At 42.4% G+C, this 26,202-nt stretch overlaps 1 protein-coding gene and 1 long non-coding RNA gene across 4 annotated transcripts in view; one reads left to right on the top strand and one right to left on the bottom strand.

Moving 5' to 3' along the window:
• Window positions 1–20,368, bottom strand: part of ADPRHL1 (ADP-ribosylhydrolase like 1) — a 33,484-nt gene extending 13,116 nt beyond the window's left edge. Inside the window, exons 1-6 of one of the 3 annotated variants that reach the window (XM_061472693.1) lie at window positions 19,427–20,368; window positions 15,684–15,848; window positions 9,181–9,306; window positions 6,246–6,386; window positions 3,041–3,168; window positions 266–398 (exon numbers count right to left, since the gene is read on the bottom strand). In XM_061472693.1, coding sequence (XP_061328677.1) covers window positions 266–398; window positions 3,041–3,168; window positions 6,246–6,386; window positions 9,181–9,306; window positions 15,684–15,848; window positions 19,427–19,640 — 907 coding nt within the window. In that variant the 5' untranslated portion in view covers window positions 19,641–20,368. The remainder of the gene's footprint in view (window positions 1–265; window positions 399–3,040; window positions 3,169–6,245; window positions 6,387–9,180; window positions 9,307–15,683; window positions 15,849–19,426) is intronic. The other 2 variants (XM_061472694.1, XM_061472696.1) reach the window with 2 other exon arrangements.
• LOC133279241 (uncharacterized) lies at window positions 331–5,743 on the top strand. Its single transcript, XR_009746818.1, has 3 exons — window positions 331–423; window positions 3,665–3,728; window positions 5,616–5,743. It is a non-coding gene; the product is annotated as an uncharacterized LOC133279241 (long non-coding RNA).
• Window positions 20,369–26,202: the final 5,834 nt, after the last annotated feature.

Here is a 26,202-nt window from a genome sequence, read left to right as displayed (position 1 = left end):
GTGGACTCTCAACACCGTATCAGGGTGAGTGAGCGACACAGAGCTTCCGCAGAGGGCCCATGCCAGGCGGGGAGGGAGCAAGTGAGTCAGGGTTGGGGCCTTTTCCCCCACAGCTACGCTGGCCCTCTCTAAAGCCCACACTGCTGCCAGCGAGAGAGTTATCTCTCACAAAGCTGCAGAAGAAACGGTGTGCCTCTAAGTACAAGGTTTTATCTGCTGGGCATGGGGTGAGGGAGCGGGGTTGGCAGACACAGGGGATCCTCACCTCCGTGGAACATGGAGCGGTTGCAGAGCTCTGTCCAGTCTCCGCCGCAGCCCAGCAGGGCGTCGTAGGCGATCATGGGGGCATCATGGCCTCTTCTCCCCCCCCGGCCTTCGGAGCTCCATCTCCTGTATGTCTGAGGGAGAGATGGCGGTGTCAGGGTAGGGCACTGGAAATGGGGACGTGGGGCACATGGCTGTGATAAGATGGCTTCTCCCCTGCTGGGTGGGAATAGCTCATCTCACAGGGAAAAGGCACTAGGCAGCTGTGTTGCCTGCACTGCTGCCTATGGCATGGGGTAAGCCAGCACAGCGGCTGCTACCACAGCCTAGGTGATGCCTGAGGTGCAGGTATAAGCCAGCACCTCAGCTAATGCACCAAGCTCTCAACAGGCCAAGAAGTTGGCTTGACTTAAGCAAGCCAAGAATGCCAAAAAGTAGATCAAGAGGGATTCCAAGTTCACACCCTAGAAATTCCCAATTATTTTAAAAAATAGGGTCAATAAGGACTTACTTTGTCAGTCCTCTTCCTGCCTCTTGGAAATATTCTCAACTCCCTTGTTTCAATTAGCCAGGCTTTATGAGGAGGGTGAAAAGTTCTGATTCAGTAATTTCTTGAAGGGATCAATTTCAGACTGTATTAATTCAAGCCCCGTTCTCTGACTTTTTGTTGCCAAGCCTTTTTCCTCCTCTTCTACAAGCATTTGTTGAACAAAATGGAAAATAATTGGCAAATATAAGAAACATTTCCTCCCCAGGAGAGGGAAGAAGAGAAAAAAAACAAACCCACTGTGAGGTTTGCAAAAGAAAATCAGATTTTGTCTAGAGAACTCACTGTTTCCTGCCCCAGATTCTCAAATTAACTCAACACTGATAAATTTATAGTAAAAACCCCCAACTTTCCTGTGAAGGAAATAGGCAACTTTATTTCCAGAAATTTAAGTTACATAATGATAAATTGAATAGCTGCTTGGCTGGCTCCTGGCTTCTGCAGCATGTATGAAGTGTCAAAGGGTTTGCATTTCTACCTGTTCACTTTCATCTCTGCCCTTACATACTTGGTTGTGGGTTATTTACACATATATATCAAACAGGCAGAGCTGGACTAAAGCTTCCCTCTGCTACTTCCTTTTTCTTTTTGCAATATAGAGAATTTATGTCTTTATGCTGTCCTCTGCCACACGCAAACCTTCCAGCCTCACTGCTGCAGTTTGGATGTTAGTGGAGCAGTACTGACACACATGTAATACCACCAAAGGCAAGCAGACTAAGCATGGAGGTGCTATTCTGGGCACACGGGCAGGCAGCTCAAGTGTCGCTCCATTTAGCCCTTCAGATCGCTGATGCTCTGCACACATCTGACGTCATCTCACCTTGCTGAAACAGCTTTACACTAGGGATAGCTGTCCTTGGGACCAAGCCTGCTGGACTTAACTGCACCAAGGCAGCATTTCTCAAACTTTTCAGAAATGCAACCTCCTTTCAAGTTCTGTGCCTCTGTGCAGCCCTGTGATGGGACACCAGCCCAGCTTCCCTGGAATGGGCAGGTGAGGACGGGTAGCTCTGAGTGCGTGGATGTGGATGTCAACATGCAACCCCTCCTGATGAAGGCACTGAGCTGCTGCCAAGTCCTATAGGTAGTTCACACATTCCCTCCTTGCTGTAAACTCCTGCAGACGGTAATTACAGCTGCCTCTGACTTACTCACCCTCCAGGAGGTGACCTGCTGCTGGCTAGCACTCCCTTTCCAACTGTTTTGTTTCCTTTTCTGGGTCTTTTCACAGGGCTGGGTTAAGCAACTCCATCTTAAGGGAATGAGCTCTTGAGAGTCTAACTGACCTGGATGACTTTGGTTTGGTTCCTCCCTTGTTTTGTAGCACACTGTGTCCAGCATGGGAAACTGAGCAGGGGGAGTGGTTTGTCTGCAAAAGCAAAGCTGATCCTGTCTGCCTATTCACCATGTATCTAGCATGTTCCAAGTGTGTATCACTGAAAAAGGACTTGCCCTACATTGGCCCATCTTGCATTTAAACATTCAAGAAGGGGTAATTTGTCTGTTATCCCCACATCTCTAGTTATCCCTAAATTTAGGATGCATACCTACTTATACAAAATGTGCTTTGCTGTTTAGCATTTCGACGTGTAATTCAGAAAGCTGTTAACACCAGAGAAGAAGACACCTTATTTCTCTTGAGTTAAGAAGGTATAACCAGAAGACATAAGCCAAAGGACAGATCATGTATGCTATAAAATACTATCCCATGCAACGTGATGAAACACCATCTCTCAAGACACTTAAAACGAGCCTGGGCACAGCCTGCCTTGGCAGAGGATTGCTTGGGGTGGCTTTCTTCTGTTCAAAGGACCACAGCCAAGTCCAACTCCCAGTACCTGGCGGATTTCTGTGGGACTAGGGCCACAGATCCATCAGGCTTTAATTAGAGCTCCTGGCAGGACATTTGCCTTTTTCACCTTCTAACATGGCTTATGTTTTGTACCTGCTTTGGTCATCAACACATCTGGCCATTAAGCCTGCCACTCTGCACTTTTTCCTCCCATCACAGCAACCTCAGGACTGGTGCAATTGCTTTTTTATGCTAACACGTATCTGAGTCAAGGATGGGAGTTGTTTTTTTTCTTTCTTGAAATTTCAGAAAACAAATAAAGACATCCTGGCAACTCTGACACTGGAAACAGTTAAAAAAACCCTGTTGTGTCCCTTGGAAAACACCTCTCCCGTTTTAAAGCCTTCCTGAGTGCTTTTTGAAGTTGCAGTTACCTTTTCTCTCTCCTCTGCATCATAGTTGTCTGGAAAAACAGGTTTATTCTGATTTTCGTTGTTGATTTCTCTCTCCTCCAAATAAAACTGCCACTTGGCTTCGAAGTAAAACCAGTGCTCCTGATATTCTGGATGCAAAAGAAATCAATGATACAGGATTTCATTTCAGCAACATTTTCAGTTCTACTTTAATAAATTTTTTAAGAAAATTACAGTATTGAATGACCTGAAAAAGTAGGTATTTTGAAGTAATGTACATTAAGCAGTCATACATACTAAATATATGTTTTAATATGGAGTGGAATATCTAACTGGAAACAAAAGATGTGAATGAAGAAAATATTTTCAGAATCTCATGCTATTTTTATGGTATATTAAAATTACATTAAGTTACATCAAGATGAGCTTTTTAGAGAACTTACTGAGGAACACTCCAAGGAAAAGTTGAGAGTTGACAAAAAAGGAGGAAAACCCCCCAGTTCTATGCCAATTTTTTTGGATCCCTTTACTATGATTAACGAATATCTAAAAGAGCTTACACATGCTAAATACAAATTGCCTCTTAACTCAGTTGTCAGTTGTTAATCACATAATTTCTTCAGTATTTCTGTTCTCTTTTCACAGGATTTCTGTGTGATCTTTCAGGAAAAAGCAGATAGAAAAGCCCAAAATTTCCATTATATGTATTGTAAGTATGAAATATAGTAAAAAAAAGGGTAAATAACACACACCTCTTCTGTCTGTGCCCATAGACATAAGCCTTTTTTAATAACCATAGGTCTTTCTCCTCTTTCTGTCACTCTTAAAAGAGCATCTCTAATCGTGCTTAACATTGTGCATGTAAATAGTATGACTAAATTCAATTCATTTTCAAGCCAGTGCTCTGGTTCAACCTTTTTGTAAAGGCTTTAAAGGGTGTGTAAGTCACACTGACCTCGTAAGCACATAGACAAACACCCATCTGCAGAAATGAGGCCTGAGTGAAACCCTGCCTGGGAAGCTAATGGGGGTAAGGAATTAGGAATCAGTGAGGTGGACCAGACAGCTAGGTAAGCCAAGGCAAGCAAGTAATTCAGTATGGGACTATCAGTGTACAGTTTAAAATGAAATTGAGTATTGCTACTTTTTCCCTGGCTCTGTTCTGCTTGGTTGCCCAGTTATGTGCTCCAAGTGGCTGAGGGGCATGCACACAACCAGACCATTTCTCTGAAGGACGTAATCTGGTTTTGCTTCTTTTCCTAAAATGCCATACGGGTGATCCTCTTTGGCAATTAAGATGTTTAAAAAGGTTTAACTCCATGTAAAAAAATCCAAGCTGCCTTCTGGGACCAGATACTTTCACAACATTGCCAGTTCCCCAACCCCAGACAGGGATGAGCCTTCAACCACATTCCCGATAGTGCCTGGGAATGCCTTTCTCTGAGTTCATGGTCTGATTTTTCCTGATTGCAGTGAAGCCATTCACTAGAACAGTGAAAACAGTGGGATGTTTAGAAAAACAGCGAATGCGTGTTCACAGCTATCAGGCCAAGGGAAGCATCCTGAAGAAAAAAGAAGTTACACAAAGAAAACATTGGTTGATGTAAACAACTGGTTGACGTAAACTACTGACACCCACTCCAGCAGCTGGCTACAAGACTGCTTTTAGAAATACAGGTGACCTGGCAGGTTCCTTTCTTTGTGGGGTTTGGGTTTTTTTTTATTATTTCCCTCATGACCATAAATGATAAATACCTCAAAAAATAGTGCCTTCTATGTAGCACGTCAGCAAGCAAGGATGAGGGATTATTCCAATGCACAACCTCAGAAACAGAAGGATCAAGAGGTTGCAGGAGAATTTTCTTGCACAGATGACCTGTAGCATATTCAGAAATTCCATGCCACCAGCCTTAGTAAAGCTCTATCCCATCCCTTGAGCACAGCCTGAGACAACAGTCACATTCATGTCTATGGGACTATCTGGCAAGTAATTGCAACTGAATATCAGAGAGGGGTGTTGAGTCAAGCCCTCTGCAACCGAACACTGTGTGTCTGTTATTCACTGGGCATAATGCAGCTAAAAAGAGTTTCTAAAACTGGAGGACACTGGCAGGATTTCTTTGCCGGACTTCTTCACCAGCCAAGGAGCTGAACTTTAGTGCAGGAGACTTTTCCCACTTCCAAAATAGGACAAAACTCAACAATACGGGCAAGAGCCGGACAGCGTGCCTCGGGAGCCCAGGACGCATACCTCCATGCCGAGGGGTCCTGCCTGGGTGGAGTGACAGGGACCTGCTGCAAAGCCACTCAGAGAGGAGCTCGTTTACACTAATCCTGCACCTGCTCCTCATAGGTCTCGGCTAAAATAATCCTGGTGCACCATGAGGCCTAGAGGAAAACGTGGGGTCTTTCAGAAAGGCTCCCTGGTGCGCCTTCCAGATTTTAAAGTGGCAGCTTTCCTTCCCAGGTAAACCTCCATTTCTGAGTGCTTGTCAGCAGATTTCCATTGAATTCAATCTTTCTCAACAGCCCTCCTTTAACAGATAAACCTCTTTCCTCCATGTTTTAATGCGATGATAATCGTCTGTTCACGCAGGTTTCACTGTTACAAACACATCACTCCCTGGCAAGAGGAGACTAAAATACCTTTGCCCTGAAGATGACATATATTAGTAACATAGCAATATCAAGTTCAGTAGTTGTGTTGCACTCAGTTGTTTTAAGTCAAGGGTAAAACAGCTTGAATCTTAAATATTCAGAAAAGCAAAAAGTCAAATCTGAATTTGTGGTCAATAGTTAACACTTGGTCAGGGGGCATCTGCAGGGGAACTTTTCCTAGCAAAATGAGAAATGTCAGAAATGAGAAATGTTTCTTATGGAAAATATTGAACTGTGCTAATTGATGGGAGCTGAATAATTTATATCTCAGCAGTCAGTTCGCCTAATAACCCAGTAAATATAATCTCCTCCCTCCCCTTGCACAGCAATCTTTGAAGACTTCCTAAAAATAAAACTGTGCATCATCATTGCTATTTCTCTTTGTATTTTTGCCACCTATATACCAGGCAATTAACAGACAGGAGAAGAAGAGGCATCACCTGTGAAGAGCTTACAGTCTGAGCAGAGAAAGTAGCAAAATGGAGAGACTAGGAAGTGATGTTTCTTCAGTGTCTATCTAGCTGAACATAGCTTTAATAAAATAGATCTTTAGATTCAGACATGTTACCTGCCATGTGGCGAATGGTCTTCTTGCAGTATTCCTCAGCCATCGGCACAACCTTCATCATCTCTCTTCCCCACTGCGCAAGGGGTTTCCCCTGTATAGCATATGCCACAAAGAGAGCTGTGCACAGGGACCCTAGAAAGCCTGGAATTCATAGATAACAATGATTACCAATGTGCAGTATGTGCCTGTAACATCCCTGTCACATCCCCCATGAATCATTACTGGAATGCTTCATGGTTGTTGGGTAGTTTAACGAATATACATAACCTACCTCTGCTCATGGCATGTTGAGGTTCTTGCCTAATGTGTGGTGTCTGTTGGTTTACAACTTAGTTTACATAAAAGGGAGCTCCTGTTCTCAATGGTGTAACATAACAGAAATCAAGGTAAGGGTCAAAAATAAATATGATCCACTAATGTGATACTGAAAGTCTTCTAATTGAAGTCATGTGAAATACATGACTTGTGCAAAGTATTTCAGTTACAAGCTGTATCAGCTTGCTTGCAGATTCATCCAGCACAAGGGATGTAGTTGTTAGATCTAACAGTTGTTTCTGGCTCATTTTATGCTAAGGGGGCACAAGTCCATGTCTTACTTGGACAATGGCTTTTTTCCCATGTCTCTTTAGAGGAAAGAAACAATAATCCAAATAAGACATGCTGTCTGCCTGCCTAATTAGGTCAAAGTCTTCCACTTTGGACACAAATATACTTAAGATGAACTTTCTGTTGATGGGCACTCAACACTTCCATGACATCAAACACAGAGGGCCTTGTTTTTAATATTTGTTTGTGCTCTTGGCATTCTCTCAAAGACAACAAAACCAATCCATGGAAAAGAAGGTTAAGAAAACAACTCAGTCATTTAAGCAAGCCCTGGGTGAGTGAAGTATTGATGCATATGCTCCTTGCCATGCAGGAGTCCAAAAGCATTCACTTGTGCTTAGAGGTAAACACGAGCTTCACGTATTTTGCTGAAGATAAAACTTAATTGTTTTAGGAGGTTACAAATCCAGATGAGACAATTACTAATCTTTTCTGCTGTAATGCCTGCAATACTGAATCAAGCCCAAGGTACATCTAACCCAGAAAGAATCTTTCATAAAGAATAAAACCCCAGGTTGAGCAAGCTCAAAGGGTCTCACTCGAATAGACAGCATCTACCCCAACTGCAATAAAGATCCTTGAGTGCTGCATTAAGTGTGGGGATGGCAGGGGAGGGTTTAGAGGGTGATGCAAAAGGCTAGCAGGAGGGAGCGGGACAAGCCAGTGCAGAGGGTGTGCCCAGAAGTTTTTGGGGGGACTCACTGTGTCCTCCTGCCCACTCCCCAGGTAGCTCCCTTACCCTGCTGCTCTTGCTCTGCTCTCTCTACTCACTGCAGCCCTCACACCAGGTAAGAAAGCAAGATCCAGCTGTGGTCTCTTGCTCTGCAAATAATGCTAGTGTGGAGTGAACCTCACTGGTTTGGCTTCTCCACTCCCCAGAACTGCTAGACTAGCTTATGGGCAACTTCAATGACACAGCTTGATTGTTTTTAGCAGTGACAGCCTTTCTCATCCACTTGCCTGATCCTCTTTGAAGCAAGATGTATCTGTGGACTTTGTAGCTGCCAGTAGCATCAAGATCTGTGGCTTAACTACACACAACACTGGGAAATATTCCTTTTGTCTGGTTGCTTCAGTCCTGACCAACATGTCAGTTGAGTTTTGTCTTCAAGTCTTTGAGTTATGGGAGTCACAACTGGCCTTTCTCTGGCACCTTTCAGTTCATGGTAGTGAAGTCCATGGTGGGCCTTCCACCCTGCTCCTTTCTGACTCCCTGATGTGCCACTTGTCTCCCAGCTGAAAACTCCTTCTGGATGTAATTTCTCCTTATATGGAAGCTGTTTGACAACTTGGGTGCTCCTTGGTGCCATTTTCTGGCTCTAGTAAGTCCTTACTGAGGGGGAAACCCAGGCTGCAACCAACTTACTGCTGCTAATGCAACATAGAATCATAGAATCATAGAATAGTTAGGGTTGGAAAGGACCTTAAGATCATCTAGTTCCAACCCCCCTGCCGTGGGCAGGGACACCACACACTAAACCATCTCACCCAAGGTTCTGTCCTGACCTTGAACACTGCCAGGGATGGAGCATTCACAACTTCTTTGGGCAACCCATTCCAGTGCCTCACCACCCTTACAGTAAAGAACTTCTTCCTTATATCCAATCTAAACATGGGCTTTATTGGCTTAATTATACTTTCTGCTTCTCTTTCAAATCTTTTCCTCTAATTTTATGTCATCCTGATGGTTTTTCTGGCTGCTTCACAGCACTGTGTTGAACGTGTCACCATTCATTATGCTTTTATTTATTTCTGTTTAAAACAGATAGAATGAATACATGCTTTTGTAGCATAAAATTATCTGAATGGCAGACCTGAATATTCAGAACAACATTAAATCTATTCGTTTGTGTTTTGTTTAGAGAATATTTCAGACTGTTTTGAAATACGTGGAGTTAGTTTTTCTGGGGGTTTTCTACCTTTACCTACGGTGATTGGATAAGACAAAACCTATCAAGAGAAAAATGTTATCCTTTGAACCATAAACTTGCATGATAACAGGGAGTCATCTAGATGTACGTGAGTTCTAAATTTAGATCAAGGCAAGTGATATGAGTATGGTCTGGACAAGACAGGTTGTGTTTGGTTGTTGGGATTTTAGGAGGGAAAGCTCCAACACCTGAGGTTGTTCTCTGCATAACATACACACAAATATATAAGCTGATAGAAGTAATATATACATTTATATGTTATCCAGAATTCAAATGGAGGCATTGAAGTCTGCAAAGCAGAAGAGGCTTAACCAGGTGAAATCGCAGGAGCCCTGGTAGTCCCTGCAGAAGCAACAAGCAGCCTTAGGGGCTTCAGCTGGTAAATCAGTGGATCGTACCTGTAGGATGGTTATGAGTCATTCGTCCGCATTCAATGCTCACTTCAATAAGGAGCTCCAACTTTTCCGGCTGCCAGTACCGCATCCCTAAACACATGGCTTTTGTGGATGCTCCAAATCCAGAACCTAAAATAAAAAGATAATGCCAAGCATTTAAAAGGAGACTAATAATACACAAATATGCTGGTAGAATGTGAAACAAGCACATTTTATTTATTCAAGTCATGTGTGGGAACTTCTCAGGCATGGGAAATGAGTTTAAAGTTTTAAAAGTTTTTTGCAAGGAATTTTGCTTCTACACAGTCATTCTGGTTTTACAGGGGTATTCCAATATTCTCAGGTGCTACAAAGAGCATAGTGGGTTCAGAAAGCAGTGTGTTCTCTTGTCCACATCGCTTGCTTGATTCAAACTCTCATGCCATCTTTACTCTTTCGTGGCTGACACTGCTTCTTTTGCTTTCTCCAGATGCCAGCACTAGAAACAGAAGTTTGAGAAACAGATACACTTTTACTACGCCCTTATTTTAGTAGTCTTCATGCTGAAAGCAGGCAATTAAAACTCTTTGTATGACTATCACAGCTGATCTTACAATTTTAATTCATGTTTCAGCCTAGAGAGCCCCACAGGTAGTTCACAAAATTGTTTCTGCTATGTACAAAAACAGTGTGTCCAAAACTAAAAGAAATTAAAAGCTGGAGCCAACTCCTTCGAAGTCAGGCAATGACAGAATGGAAGTTTTCCATGCAAATTGAATTTAGTGTACACACTCATTAGGCTATAGCCTGCGCTTACTAAGCTTGGTCTTCAGAATTTCTGCCTTGTGCAGCACAGAGTTTATTTATTGAATAGCTAATTCAGAATTTCTTTTAATCCTCAGCATTCAGTGCATGATCTCAGGTGTTGAACTTTCAAACATTTAATTGACTAGAGAGTTAAATTTGCTAATGAGTTTCTTTGCAGTACTTATCACAGTAATATCAGGATCCCACAGAAGTTTTAATGAGCTTATCTATCTTCACAAGGCACCAGTGAAGTGATTATCTCCTCTTTGCAGCTACCAAGCCAATACCCAAAAAAGCATTAACTGGTTGCAGGCCCCCACCCTGAGATGGATAGGGTTCGATTTTTCAAAGTACTTGGCATTTTTCAGAACTGTCTTTGCTCAATCACACTTCCCAGTGACCTTGGATATAACTGAGACCAATCAGCATTTCTCTACTTGGTCCCTGGAAGATAAGGGGCATATTTATGCCTCCTAATTTTAGCCTGGGTGGAACCCATGTTAGGAGCATAGTCTTTCCCAGATAGGCAGCATGGAGAAAGGCTGTATCTCCATTTGCCAGTATGACGGCATAGTGGGAACAATTCATGGGCCAGAGTGAATTGAAGCAACAGATACCAAAGAGTCAGAGTCAGGGCTTTTAGTCACCTATCTTGAGAAGACACCTTAGCTGCTCTCCTGGGCTATACCTGCTATGGGTGCACAACACCAGCAGCTCTCTTGGAGCACTGCTTGCTGTTGAGTATCATCTCAAGTGACTCCAGCTCAGATGTCCTAAGATGATGAACATGATCGAAGTATTTTAGTGGTGGTGTCAGGAAGCATTACTTCAAGCCAAAATAAAGCCTGAACCAAACTAATACAAGACACCGATCTCCAGGTGCAATACAGACCAACTAGGACCAGAATTTCTCTCTTGAGGGAAGAGCTCTTCTCCCTGGAGAGCAGCTGTCCTGAGTGAGCACCCTGGGTAGATGATCCAATTAGGTTAGCTGAAGACATTTCTTCCCTTTCTCCTCAGAGTCTAATGTGCAAATTTTGTGTCCAATAACTCTTCCAAAAGGCCAAACACCTGATAAATGTGCCATGAAAGGCTTTACAAAATGCCATTTTATTCCCTGCAAGTCCTGCATCCTCATCCCTCACTAGCCTTCCTGATAACAGTGAAAAGGGCCATCTCCAGAACACTTTTGGCCACTGCTCCTGAAGAAAAGGCTGTATTTTTGTTCAGCAAATCATGTGTTTGCTCCTGTAGCTCACATATGCTGCAGCTGTAGCACCTGGTTATAAGGAGACAGGAACAGATCAAACTGTCTGCTTATCCCACATATCACACAGAAATAATAAGGAAGAGTTAGGAAAGAATCCCAGTTTTTCAGAGCACCAGTTAGCTTAACTAGGAGAACACATCTTCCCCTGCTTGCAAGACCAAGTCTTCATTAAACCATCTGCTGCCACAGAGCATTGGGTGAGAGTCTTCTTCACTATGCAGTCCTGGTTCCTCCAAAGGACATAATCCATGCTGGTTATCCAGGAGGAAAAGATGTGGTGCGATACAGAGCTGCTAATTAAATACTATCTCTTAGTATATCTGAAGTGGGTGATGCACTACAGTAATCTGACTGCTGGTCTGAAGGAGCTTGTATTTACAAACTCATTGTGTTTCCTCAGTGTAAGAAGTCATATTAGAACCCTCTGCAGACGAGCAAACTCAGTAATGAAAAATATCATCACATGCAGTAACATTAAGCCTAGACAGGGCTTCAGGTGAGTAGCAGCTGTTAGCTCCCATGTCTCAGTATCTACCATTTGAATCAATGAAGTAAGGGACAGTGAGACTAGTTCAAGCAACAGGTGAGATGTGTGTAAGAATATAAGGATTGTCCTCCACAGTCAGACCAAAGGTTAGCCTAATTTACCATGTCTGACAGTGACCAAGGGAGAGGATGATGACAGCATGATGAAACTAACCCTTTATACTGATGCTGACAATTTGCCTCCCTGATCCAGAAGGCTGTTGGTCTTTCTGCTCAATAACCCTTGAAAGATTTCCCTTGGGTGAGTTTGTCCGGCCCTTTTTTGAACTGTAACACGAACCCTTTCACGAACTGTAACATCTGCAAATAGGCATTGGAAAATGGTTGTGCAGCTTAATCTGGTGTTGTGTGGAGAAGTCCTTCCTTTTGCTTGCTTTAAACTCATGACCTGCCAGTTTCATTTGAAGTCCCTAATTCTTGTGCTGAAGGAGACAGTGGGCTTTCTCTGTTCCTACTCATGTTGCCCACATTATCTATCACTTTAAAGATCTGTATCATACTGTCTCAGACATCACAGCCTATGGAAGCAGTTTTTTACTGATCAAACCATAATTCCTTATATTCTTTCCAGTTCTCTTACATACTTTTGGAGGGAGGGACAAGATTATATACAGTAATCAAGAACAGCAGCTATGGATTTATACAGTGGTGTAAACATATTTTGTGTTTCGCTGTGTGTTCCTTTCCCAGTCACTTCTAAGCATCTATTTGCCTTCTGGCTCTTACTGAGCACTAAAGCAACGTTCTTGTATAACTACTGTAGCTCCACGATCCTTTCATCCCTTCCCTGAATAGTAACTGAAGCAGCAATTGCAACTATGTATATAAAATTAGGTTCCATCCTTCCTTTATAACTTTTCATTCATCTGCTTTGCATTTGGTTCTGCTAGTGCCACACAGTTATTCCTCCTTATGAGCATCTTCCGCGGATCTGCATCACATGAAATTTGATTTTGCCAACCCACTGTACTCTTGCATTTCTGGATACTTTGTGGACACGTTGAACACAGAGCTCCAGCACAGGTTCCTCCTTCTCTATGGGGGAGGCAGACTGCAATCTCCAGCTCTTCATTTTCTGTCTTTTAACTGGTTGTCTGTCCTTAGGAGAACCTTTCCACCATCCTGTACCAACTTAGTGCCTCATTACTTAGTGCCTTTGGTGAGGGACCTTGTTGAGAGTCTTTTGGAAATCCTAACAAACCATCTTCACAGTGTCTCCTTTTTCCTCCTGTTTATTTGCTACTTCATAAGCTTTCTAATAGGATTCTGAGGTGTGACTTATTGTCACAAAAGCTGTGTTGACATTTCCTAATTACATAATTTTCATTCATGCACTAGATTAATCTCTTTTAGTCTGTAACACCTCAGTGTGCTTCTCTTCACTCTACATCTGTGGAATAACAAACATCATAGAATCATATAGAATAGTTTGGTTTGGAAGAGACCTTCAAAGCTCATCTATCCAGCCCCCCTGCAACGAGCAGGGACATCTTCAACTCAGATCAGGTTGCCAAGAATCTGATGGCTTCTAAGCCCTGAAAAGGGTGTCTTTTCTGACTACAGACCTTTCTGCATGAGAACTTAAAGCCTGGTACCTTTATGTCCTGTCTGTCTGCGGCTTACCCTTCTCTTCATTTTTGTTCCCCAGCCTTCTGCACTTTTAACCCACACTTTTTCCCCATGGTTCTCTACCAATGCCACCACCAAAAAGGCACCATTCTCACGTGCTACTAGGAAGCCCAGCAGCTGCTCCAGTAGGTGCAAATAAAGACCTGCTTAGATGCTGCAGCCTCAGCCTGCAATACACACAGTTCAGGGTAGACCCATCCTGCCATCTGACTGGCCTTTCATGATGGCTCTGAAGGCACATCTCTAGCTCAAGGGGTACCATCTCACCCAGATTTCAGTTCCAGCTCTCACACATCAGCAATTCTCTTCTGAACAATTTGAGGCTTTGGCAATGGAAAAAAATCTCTTTACCATGTCTCAGAAACAGCATTCATCTGCATTGAAACTTTAAACAAATGCTGACAGAAAAAAGAGACAAACAGTAGTGAAAATTTTACACTTGAACTTATCAACATCATAAATTAGAAACAAGCTCTTAAGATGGAAGGTGGACAGCCTTGGGCAGGTCTTCTGGCAGCTGCAGGAATCTTACCAGGCTTTAACATAATTCTGGATAGCTCTGCAATGAGTGTGGCAATGAGCACAACATGAGATGGCAGAGACACACAGGACAGTTTGACTTGAGAACTCAGTGTGCTGACTACACCCACAAGGATGTGAGCAGAGGAGCATCATATAAGCAATTCAAAATTACCTAAGCAAAGATTTCACTAGTCCATGAACGCTGGCATATGAATTCTTGCTAGAAATGAGATAAGAGAGAATGACCACAGGAAAACTGCATTTTGGTTCCAGCTCATCCAAATACCATCTAACTGTGAGGCATTCAATGCCCATGGAATGTTTTTGCCTTGAGAAGAAATTTATGAAAATTCAATTAAAAAGCTAATTACGTCCATAGCAGTGTCAGGTGCCACAGGAGGTCCCCACCTCAGGTCACTGGTTCTTTTGCTCTCATGGTGGAAAAAAGGCTTCTTGAGATGTTCAGGATGATATTTGTCAGACCAGAGGGAGAAGGTGGGCTTTAGATGCTGGGTCTCAAGGCAGGAGTTCATTTTAGATCCTTCTAGCCCAGAGTGTCCCAGAAACAAATAGTTCATCACAAAAAGCTGGGGAGGAGGAAGGCTAAATGAAGAGACATAGCTCTTACAAAGCAATGGGCCACAGAACAGCCATTCTCCACTGCTGGAGGTGTCAAAAGCTGCCTAGGACCAGCAGCAGCTCCTACAACTATTTGACAAGATGTTACTCGCTGTCAATCAGAAAGCATGATGACTGGTGAAGGAGCACTTTCTCAGATCTACCTGGCTGATAGCAGGGTGGGCAGAATACGTGGGGAGGGGATCCTTTTCCCTCCCAAGAGCTGCTGTGAAAAGTGGGAGGCTGAGTGAGGGATGCTTTTTGTGCCCAAGACAACTGACTGTAGAGACCCAGAAATAGCCATGGCATTGTGCCACAGGGTCTTTGCCACGATGTTGCATCAATATGCGATGTTGTTGAGTGATGCCAATATGTAGTGTGGTGGTAGAGTGTCACACCAACACAGCACAATGTCTATGGGACACTGCCATCATCTTGTGGCTGCCTAGGTCTGCCTCCTCTGATGATGCAGTGTCTCCACAGGCTTTCAAGATTAATGGTACTGTATGGGTATATGCATTTGCGTGTGCACATAGATGCATGCGTGTTATTTAACTTGTAGTAGGAATTCAATTCATCATAAAATGAAATTGTCGTAAAGAGAAAGAATGAGAGGGTCAGAGGTAAGGAAACAGGGCTAGGAATTAATATTAGGGATTTTAAGTAGAACAGTTATAGTTATTAGTGGGGCATCCACTTGGAGAAAAGTCTCTGTTTTCTCTCCAGTGAATGAATTGATGCTTAGAACAATTTTCAGCTTTGGCTTTTTGTTTCAGATCTGCCGTCACTGAAAAGATGCAAGACTACAAATGTTTAAACAAGAACTGGCAGAAAATATTTCTTAAAATAACCATTAAACTGAAGGTCAAAGATCTGGACCCCAAGAAACAAAGCCAAACCCAAAGTCTCTTTAAATAGATGTTATAGTGGGAAGGGTTCATTTATGAGCGGACATAGTGCCCTACAGAAGGAATTCCTGGCAGATCTCTTGCCATCCTTAGGCAAGCATGGAAACATTTCAGAGGTAGTGGCCTTTGATGTAAGGGGGGAAAAAGGAAACAATTTCCATACAGCCACAAACACAGAAAGCATGCATTATTCAAGTCATGATCTATAAATGGAAATGATACCATACCCTTTTCATTGAACGGTGTGTGCCAAGCGAGGAGGTGGTTGTCTGGTTTTAATTCCCTGCAGCCTTCAATGGTAGCAGGGTCTGGCCGCCTCCCCGAGAGCTTATCGATAGCATCCAAGTAGCGTTTTACCAGCTCCCGGTACAGGTCTTCTAAACTCCGGTACTCTGCTCAGAGATAGGAAGAGAAGGTTGCTACTTGAAGGCAGAAATGCAAGAGAGCACAGAAAGCCAGCAAGTTCACTATGCATTTAAGAAATGTTCCTGTTTCTACTTCCAATACACTGAATTATGTTTCTGGTACCACTGTCAACACGTGTTTACACACCTTGAGAGTGGGCTGGAGGGAGAACAGTCTTGTCTCTCTGCTCTCATCTTTTCCTGCATTCTTTTCCACTTTTAATTCCTTTAATTGGAAAGATGAAGGCAATTCTGTTTGTCAGCAGTAGGTGCTCAGGAGCTTTATTTAGGCTCCATGGTATGAAGTATCTGCAGAGGTGTTTAAGGTGAGTGTGTGGCTGCTGTGGGGACCGGGTGTGCACAAGAAGCCAGCTGTGCCTGGCTCGGCTGGTGCCTTTGCCGTTATTTACAGATGTGAATGCAACTTAAACAAGAAAGCCTTTCTTAAACTATCACTGGTTTTATTAAGAGGCGTGGGATCAAACACAAGAGCAAATCAGTGACCTTATTTTTTAACCTGCATTTATTTTGTCTAAAATTTGTACGTCTTCCATGCAGGCATCCCAATATTTTGTGTCAGTAGCCAGAAGGGTGAGCTTTCATAAAAATGAATGTAAAGATCAGTAAGGGTAGAGAATCCCTACAGCCTGTAGTATTTCCAGCAGATACATTTCTTTCTGGAATAAGTTTACTAAAAATATCTGTTTACTGCTTATTTTTACCAAGGCTTACAGGCTTGCCTAAGGATGAGCCTTCCTCCTGTTAAACACACAGGGGGAAGTCTTTTCAGTATTGCTGCTTCTCTCAGCTGCTCTTGCATGTTGTTGGGCTTGAAGAGCCCTGCACATGGCTCTTGCTTCCACTGGCATCTATTACAGTTGTGCAATCAGTGGGAACTGAGGAGGCCATTGGGATTTGTCCATTTGTTCATCTGTACATCATTCTGCATACTCAGACAAACTCCATTTAACACTTGGTTTGATGCAGAGATTGAATGACACAGCAGGGGAAATTCTTCTAAGAATACCTTCGTTTCGTTAAAGATGGTGATTTCTTGAAATCCACAGGAGAGGCCTAATTTAAGAGAAAATTTGGAGCCCTGCAAGCCAGAGCCACACTAAAGTAATGGTTATTCAGACAGGCAAATAAAGAAGATGCAGGGTAAAACCAAGGTTCCTTTCCTTTCACATAAAAAATAACACGCCAGTTATGTTGGCCACCCCACATACAATCCTAAAGGAACAAGATACTTTCAAGCTGCCGACTCTCTCCACATTTAGGAATTGGGTGTCTGTTTATCCGGATGTGAGCCAGGAGCAGGATTTATGGCTCAGCAGCTTCTGCAGAAGAGTCAGAGCCAGAGCCAGCATTCCTGTGGTCCAGCACCTTCGGGCTGCCCAAGCTGACCACTGTTCCTGCACCTGGATCCAGGGTGTTCTCTCAGCCATCAAGTCAATAGGACAGGTTCTTTCTTTAGAAAAGGGCCCTTATTTTTCGTTACCCATAATTCAGATTTTTCTTGTTGGAGGAATAGTTCCCCTGGGTTTGAAGATGCTGTTCTCATTCCTCTCTTACGGGACAGATTCCTGCTGGAAGCAGACATTGCGTTTATCTGTCATTATAGGGTAAATTTTTCAGTCAGTGCACATGGTGGATTTGGGGAGCGCCAGCTCAGTCTGCAGCAGCGCCCATAGCCCCCACTGCTTCTGGCCACGGCCTTCCTGGGACGTTCTCCCTGCAAGCAGCAAAGCGTCGACCAAAATCATCTCCCCAGGTGAGAACTGCTTTCATCCTTAACACAAATCTCTGCATCATGCTTGGCTGCTGGTAGTGTCCCAGACATCCTATATATTCTTTAAAATCTCAGTCTCCACAGCAGAGAGGGCTCCCTGCTGCATGAGGAAGGCAGGGCCCCTCACAGACCCATGTTCACCTTCTTTAGCTTCACCTCTGTTGACTTAGGTGATTTGGCACGCAGGCGGTGTCATGGGCAAACCCCATGGCTTTTTTGTGTTTCCCTTGCCAGGAGAAGACAGGGCTGCAGGCAGGAGTGGGTCTGTTTCCCCTGTGGGAAGCTTAGAGGAAGGCTCGCTTTTCCCTGTCCACCAATGTTACTATGAAATGAAGATTTCTTATTAAAATCCCCCACTCCAGCTTACAGCTTTCTTACCAGCCCATAAAAGCACCTTTCTAAAAAGCTTGTTTGATCAGGCCAAAGAAATGGGAGTGTAGAATAAACACAGCTGATGGAAATTATAGCTGAGACTTTTTCTTTAGAGACACAGTGCTCCTGCTATATTTAAGGAGTGAGATTTATTGTTTCATTGTCAGTCTAACTGGCTGGATTACCCAGAAGTTATGGTTTTAGAAAGTTCAATAAGCAAGAAAAATATGATATGTATTTAATCATAGCCTATATTCAGAAATATGTTAGTCATCTTTTTCCTTGATAGGCTGACATCTTGCCCTTATCTTTAGAGTATTAGCTACCCCTTAAACCATTGGCTAGCTAATAGCCAAGTATGAAGTGTACAACACACTCTTCAACTGATCTCTGTGTACTAAATTTAGAGCTGATTGGAAGCAGGCAGATAAAGGGGTGAAACAGAAGCACAAGGGAAATTTCATTGACGTGAAGGATACTTAGCTGCATTGTGAGCTTCTGCTTCTGTTAGTTACCCAGAGTTACATGTTTTAGGAAAAATCAGGAATATCTTTACAGATATCAAAAAATGGATTAATTCTGAAGAGACAAAATACTGCTGAATGGTCACTGTCTTCTGGTGTACTTTCGATGATGATCTAGTCTCAGAAAGCTCTAGTTGGATGGGTTAAATTGTTGATACAAATATTGTCATATCTTACAAAAGATTATTACTACCTTAAAAAAAAACAACTGTTCTCTCTCAAACTCTCGTGATTTTAGAAGACATGCAGTAATAACTTCCACTATTCAGACTTTGTTATAAACATAATATGTTAGAATTTTTTTTTTACTAAAGACACAGAACTCTCCTTATAAAGCAGTTTGTTCCTTTTCTGGTCTTGCAGGGCAACCCTTTGCCCAAGGGGCAGCAAAAACGAGACAGCACTAGTGATTTCAGCCTGAAAGAGGTATTAAAGGACTCTACTCCAGCCTGGAGTTCTGGACACAAACATGCTAAAATTCACTCAGAAGAGCTCTTATCTTTTATGGAACAATCTCTAGTGGTTATATTATTCCCCAGTGTATTCCAGCATACAGATAATCTACTTAGCAATTATTTTTGTTATGTTGGACATGTGATATTTCAGTCTTTGAGCTTCAACCAAGTATATAAACTTTGGAAAAAATATAAGGAGAACTCCTCCACACTCAAGAAATCAAAACTCTCCAGTTTGGGTGATAGTCATGGATTATGCTCATACAGGAAAGAAGCTAATGCACATTATCATTCACATAAGCAGCATTTCTGACACACTTTCTCATGACTTCCCCAGACTCAGGCTTAGAATAACTAATAAAAGCAGCAGCTAGAGAGTTTTGCTCCTTTCCAGACTGCATTTGTTAGTCCTGTCGTACCTACCTGTGATGACAGCCTCTGCTGTAGCCATGTGCATGAACGTATTGTCACTTACTGGCCACTTGTCAGGAGAGAGCACCAGGTTCTCAAGCCCTCCAATTTCCTTCAGCTCCTGCTGGATTTTTGCACCTAAAGCATTGTTTTCTCGGGAGAAATTGCGGTAACCAAGAGCATCCCCAACCCCTGCCAGCACAAGCGCAGCCTTAAATTTATCCATCCTGAGACACTTTCCGCTTTCCTTTTGTCTGAGAGAGCCACCGAATCTCAATCTTCCTTTGTTCCTTTGCCTTCAGCTCAGCTCCCCCAACACTTTATATCAGCCATTGTGTCACACCAAGAGCACGCTCTATAAGGCAAGGATTTCCTTTTCTGGCACTGCAGATGCCATCTCTTGTCCGGGACCCAACGGAGAGGAAATATTTCATAACCCAGGGATTTTTCAGGGGCTTTGTTCAATGCAACCACAAGAGTGGACCTACAAAGCGAAGCACAAAATTGTTTCTGCACCCCAGTGTAAAGCAAGCCAGGAAATCCTTAGCCCTACCCAGCATAAGTAACTCTACACCCAGAAAAACAGATGCCTCCACAGGGGTGTTCATTTATTTAATAACTTGTAAATTGGTATTTCCCTTCCCTTTTCTGATATGCTGGAGTCAGGCTCCCTTTCAGGGACCAGTCAGAAGGAAAACCTGTGGAAAACAGGAGTTCCCAAACTGTAAACACTTGAATGAGGGGTCAGGCTGGAAGAAATCTAGTCAAATGCAGACAACCTCTCCCATTTTTAATTGTGCCTTATGGCGATACTCTGTGAACAGCTCTCTTGCTCTCTTCCACCTAGGACAAGAATGTTTTGCTAATTCACTCGTGGATAAACACCAAGCAAAACATCAGCTTCTGTCCCACCCTTTTTACTCCCTGGCAAAGAGTGACTTTTTCCTAAGGTGCAGCCCACATTTGAAATCTGGAAGGAAACTATCTGAAAGATGTATTTAAATGGCATCCTCTGAGTCTGAGAAACTTCACGTATGAAGAAATCTTACTTTGTAAGAACCAAGCTTTACTGGTACTATCCTTTCAAACTGGATACTTGTGCAATTATGCGTTTCACTCTGTTACTGCCATTTTTTTCTGCGCTTCTGCCATGCACTGCAAGAAGGGGATCTGCAGTCTTGCAGCTTTTTAAATGTGTTTTGCCCACAAATACCTCTCTGTGTAGGCTCAATATCTTCCTTCAAGGAGTCTGCTGAGACTGACTCAGATAGTACTTCTGAGTCACCATCCATGCTGTCTTAAAAGACTCACAAATTACTACTACTTTAAAGATAGGGACAGAAATACAAATGTAAACATAAACTTAGGTAGATAAACAGAAAGCTTTGATTGGCTTGACTGTAATTTTGATAAAGAATAACTTAGGAAAGGTCCTTGTTTTTCTTTGTTTTCCAGAAAGCAGTACTGATGATTGCCATTTAGATGGAAAAAGCCAGCAGTGTAAAGGATGCATCATCCTCCTATCACCCAGAGCACTAAGTAGTTAATCACGGACTCAGTTATTGATGTGTAGAAATATCACTGTACTTCACAAGAAACCTCAGTGCAGTTTCAGAACACAGATAAGACTCACTATTCCTATTCTATACTGTAAGAAGCAAGGTGCCAACGTGGTGAAAGCAGCCTCTGTTAGTACGCTCTCATTTTAAAGATCACAGCTTGGGTAGTGGAAATGCTGAGTATTGAGAAGAGGTCTCTGAGAGTCTCTTCACTGCTAGGAAAGAACAATTCGGCACAGAAAAGGCAAAAAAAGAAAAAAAGAAAAAAAAAAATGGGCAGTTATGCCTTAGGATACCAGGGGAACCAGATACTGTAGGAACCAGAGGAAATGCAGGGCCAAGTGTTCTACAGTGGGGCTGTGGTCAGGACAGCGAGATAGCTTGGCATGAGCAGTGAGGATGTCAGCCCCTCTGCCCTGTGTGGCTGTGGGAACAGGCATCACCTCCCGCACCATGGCAGTGAAGCAACACAGAGGTAATCTTAGTGTCACCTCTGTGCTGTCAGTTACCTTTGGTTCTGCGTGTCTGAAAGCGAACACTCAAAATGGGCAACTAAGGCCAAGGCAGCTCACAAAAACCACACCAGGCAGAAGCATCAATGTTGATGTCTCCTTTACAGGCCCATGCACCCTTCTGTGGCGTCCACCCCTTCTCTATTTCTACAGAGCATTACAATTTGGAAGCCTATGGGAATTGGAATTTGCAAAGCAAGGACAGGAGAAAACACCTGCTGAGGCACTGTAGAGAGGTAGCAAGGGCCTCATCAGATGGAAGGTTCCTTCCTGAAAATGGGCAAAGCTATTCTTAGTTTTCCATTTATCTCTTCCTTCTGAATGTGGCTGGCAGTTGCACTGCCCTTTTGCCTCCAGTGGACTTTACCCTGCACGCACACGCACACTTGGCTGCTTGAAACACAGCCCAAATTAGGAGTAAAATGTTTGGCTTTGGAAATATGGCTATAATGAAAACCCAGAGGAAATTTCAGAGAAGTTCTAGTTTTCAACCCTGCCAAACAGAACGTGCAACAAAGAATTTAGCTTTTTTTTTTAATTTAATTGCACATGATCTCTTTTTCATGTGGTAGTTCAGGTCACTATGAGCTTTCTGGGCAGAGGTAGGTTAGGCACACTGTATCTACCCCTACTCGCCCCAAAGGAGACAGTTATCTGTAAAATAACATACTTGCATGTCTTAAACACAGCCAAAATACAGTAACTCTATTAAGATCAGTAAGTATTCACTTACCATAGTTATTCATAATAGGAAAAACAAATAAACAAACAAGTAGGGCTGGCAAAAAATGTTTGGTAAATGTTAAATCAGATAAAAACACAGCTTTGGTGTCCTCTCATCGGTTCAGATATGACCAGATAGGGAGAATCCAGAAAAAAAGAAAAGAAGAATAGGCATCATAGAATCATGTCATAGAACGGCTTGGGTTGGAAGGGACCTTAAAGATTACCCAGTTTCAACCCATGGACAGGGACACCTTCTGCTTGATCGGGTTGCTCAAAGCCCCGTCCAACCTGACCTGGAACACTGCCAGGGATGGGGCAGCCACAGCTGCTCTGGGCAACCTGAGGCAGTGCCTCACCACCCTCACAGTAAAGAACATCTTCCTAATATCTAATCTAAATCCCCCCTCTTCCAGTTTAAAGCCATTCCCCCTTATATCACTACTTGCTCTTATAAAAAGTCCCTCTTCAGCTTTCTAAAAGCCAGGATAGAGAAGGCTTCTTTGTCTTGGTAAGATGCTGTATTTTCACCCTATTTGAGAAGACAAAAGCAGACCCTCAGCCAATGTGGCTCCATCTCTGCCTCCTCCACGTCAGTGGGTGAGAATCCATGATCTTCACCACCCATGGGAGGGCTCACAGGCCGTAAAGGAGCTGTTATTTTCATGAATAAATGAACATGGGCCGATTCTGCTCTGCCAACACAAGCCCTTCAGCATTTTAAATACTACTACACCCCAAGTATTTAATCCATGACTGAGTGATGCTCCTGCTATTTAAAAACACTCAGCAGAGGAATGGTCTTGGTTCCAAGTTCACTCGTCCAAAGGATTCAGAGACATACCCTGGAAAAGCAGGGTTGATACCAGATGGGTGTCAGACTTGTCTCACACCTGCATCTTTGTAACTACTGTAGTGAAGGGTTTCACTGTAGTCACAGGATCATTCCTTTAGGAAAGAACACTAATTCTAGAACACACTCATTGAGATCCAGGAAAAAAAACAGACAGGTTTTACTCAATTCTTTAATATTGGGGATGAATAATTTTCATACAGTTTTACACCACTGCCTCATTAAAAAAAAAAAAAAAAAAAGAAAAAACACGGCAACACAGACTTCTTTGCTCTTTACTGTCTTGACAGAAAGCCTGTGTTGTGACAGGAAATCCTACAGGGTATAGGAGTATTTCACTACTTGTAAGAGGCACAAGAAAAAACACCTGAGAATTTGCTAAGTATAAACAACGAGAGGAAACATCCCAATAATTATACTCAGTCAAAACTTGAATGCCCTTAACAGGTGAACACTGTACCCACTTCTCTGAAATACGGAATTTTCTGCATGTGGTTGTAGAAGTAGCTGCAGTTGCAGGACCCCTTTTGTCAACAATTCATAACAAAAAAGCCTGTTTTAGAGATGCGTCATCCTCACCCAATTCCACCCAGCATACTGTATATACTGCAAAGGTCACAAACCACCTTTTGCTGAATATATACATTTTTAAAAGGTTGTAAAAACCTTACAGTTTACACCTTTCAGAAGGGCTATACCTTTTGGTGTGCCAGATGCTGGTTGGCAACAGCTGAGGGAACCTACTGAGAGGTGCTGACACTTGAAAAGAGCTTGACATGGTTCAAGTATCAGAATCAGCAGTTCCGCTCTTATGGGGGAAGGAAGAGACTCATGATACCATAGAAGCCAGCAGCTGGTGAAGCCACTGGAGAGGGATGCCAGATGGGAAAGTACAGAGGATAACTTATTTATTTGGATTTAAACTTTTGGAAGAGAATTAAGGATGGTTTAATACATACCTCTGAAGATCTTTGCACAGATTTCCAAGTGTGCTGCTTCTCCTGCACAGCTCAGAGCCTAGGACTGAGTAAGACTTGCCCACAATTGCACCCCTTGTTGCCAGTACAAACTAATGACGCAAACTGAGGAATTTGTTCATTAGCAGGTACATGGAGTGGATGCAGCACTGCAGTGGAACACAGGGAACTTCTTCAAAGTTTAAAGGTGGCACAAATGAGCAAAACAGGCATCAATTATAACTGATCAAAAACTAATGAGTCACCATCCCTGCCCTCTACTGACTGATGGAATAACAATGCAAGAATTTAAAGAAATAACCAGAAAACAAACACCACCACTCCCCCCCAATCCCACCAGCCTTTGCAAGGCTTTGAAAGCTGACAAAAACCATACAGACACCTCACATGACTGACTTCAATCCTTTGTCAGTCTATTTATTCCTTTTTCCATTGCCACAAAATTTACACATGTACAGCTTACTCAGCAGCAAAATCTCTCAGGTGCATTGAATGAGCAGATGCCTGCAGGTTTGCTCTCCTTGGCATGACATACATGATAAATTACATTTAAATTTAGAATTGGCAAGTACAAATCCTATGGCTCTGTTCCAAACACTCCAGGATGGAAAACCAAACAACTTGGCACCAAGTTTAAAAATACATACAGCGTATCTAGGAATTGACACTGTATGCACCGAACAACTTGAACTTGTGCCATATATGATTACAAATTGACCAGCCTAGGTGCTACCACTGTACCAGCTTACCTAAAAACAGGTCAGTGCCCTGCAATGTGGAACTATGCATAGCAGCAAACTGTTAAAATACAGAAGGAACTCATAATTTTAAAGCAGTCTGTTTGCATCTATTTTTATGACAGTTCAAGTGTGAAGGTGTTACTCCATGTTATTATTTATGGGAATGTAAAATGTATACGTGATTCCAAATTGGTAGAAGACTAGGAAAAAAACGTACTACATCTAGGAAGCTGGCTAAGGAGCAACTCCTATTTTGAAATATTTTGCCCAGTCTTCCTTTATTGGAAGATGTTTTCCACAAAGAATCCTCACAGGAATAAGGGTTAACAGTAAGGGAATAAGTGAGTGTATATATAGAAACTGAATACTGTGCTAAGCCCCTTCCTTCTTCCTCAGATTACAAGGCAAAAAACTTTAACCCACATGCAATTTTTTATGCTCTATTTATTTTAAAAGGTAGAAGGCTCATTATGTTGATTTGAAGGAGGTCTCAGCATGAAGAAATGCTTCACAAGCTCTAGTGCTATGAAACTATTCAGTTACATCACATACCGATAGATTAAACTACTTCTAGCCAGTTATATTATAGCTATATATTTTAAATGGCAATTGTGCGAGTAACAAGCATCCTGTTGCTTTTGGCTAGATAAATGCACTTGATGCTACGAGATATTACACACTGTCCAATGCCTACTGGACATCTATAGAAATAGCTTGTTTTGGGAAGAAAGAGAAGGTAAGTCAAATGTATTAAAAAGAGCACAATACTGTTTTTAAATCTGTTGACTTCTGCAAAATACCTGTATTTATGTACACAAATGTCCTTTCAGAAAGATGCAGTCAAAAAGTAATAATTTGGCTTAATATTATTTATTACCTAATGCTACACAGAAGAGAGAGGCATCTGAAGACTGAGACTCTGACATCTAGTGGCTGCCATGCAAGATCTAACATTTACAAGTATCGCTTAGGGTAGAAAGACTACTACTAATAAATCACTCATGAGGCATCTGTAACTTGCCTGCTATGTTCTTATTATAGAAAATTTGCTAGTATGTTCACATTTGTCCTAATCTTACTTTTTAAACATCATACACAACTTACCTAAATTCTCTCAAGCGGAAGAATGAAGGTAATCTTTCTGTACGCAGCATGTACATTCTTGTAGGTTGCATTGACACAAATGAAAAGCTGACTGCTTATATGAAACTCTAAATATTAGAGTTTAAGAGAATATTGTAAGCTTTTATACTCTCATAACTACAAAACATAGTAGTATGCTGTCATGCAATACTTAAATGATCTGATGTGATCCGAACAGATCTAAATTACAAACTTAATGTACCATCTTCTCCAAAAATCTTGCATCTATTTAGCTCTGATTACAGAAAATATACTGATCATAGCTGTACATATTTTTTAGC

The sequence above is a fragment of the Pezoporus flaviventris genome, unplaced genomic scaffold, assembly GCF_033815535.1.
Source record: "Pezoporus flaviventris isolate CSIRO_AGI_PZ_B2104156 unplaced genomic scaffold, CSIRO_AGI_Pfla_v1 ptg000072l, whole genome shotgun sequence".
Taxonomy (NCBI): domain Eukaryota; kingdom Metazoa; phylum Chordata; class Aves; order Psittaciformes; family Psittacidae; genus Pezoporus; species Pezoporus flaviventris.
Note: the sequence above shows the minus strand (reverse complement) of the source record. Positions and strands in the feature narration are given on the sequence as shown.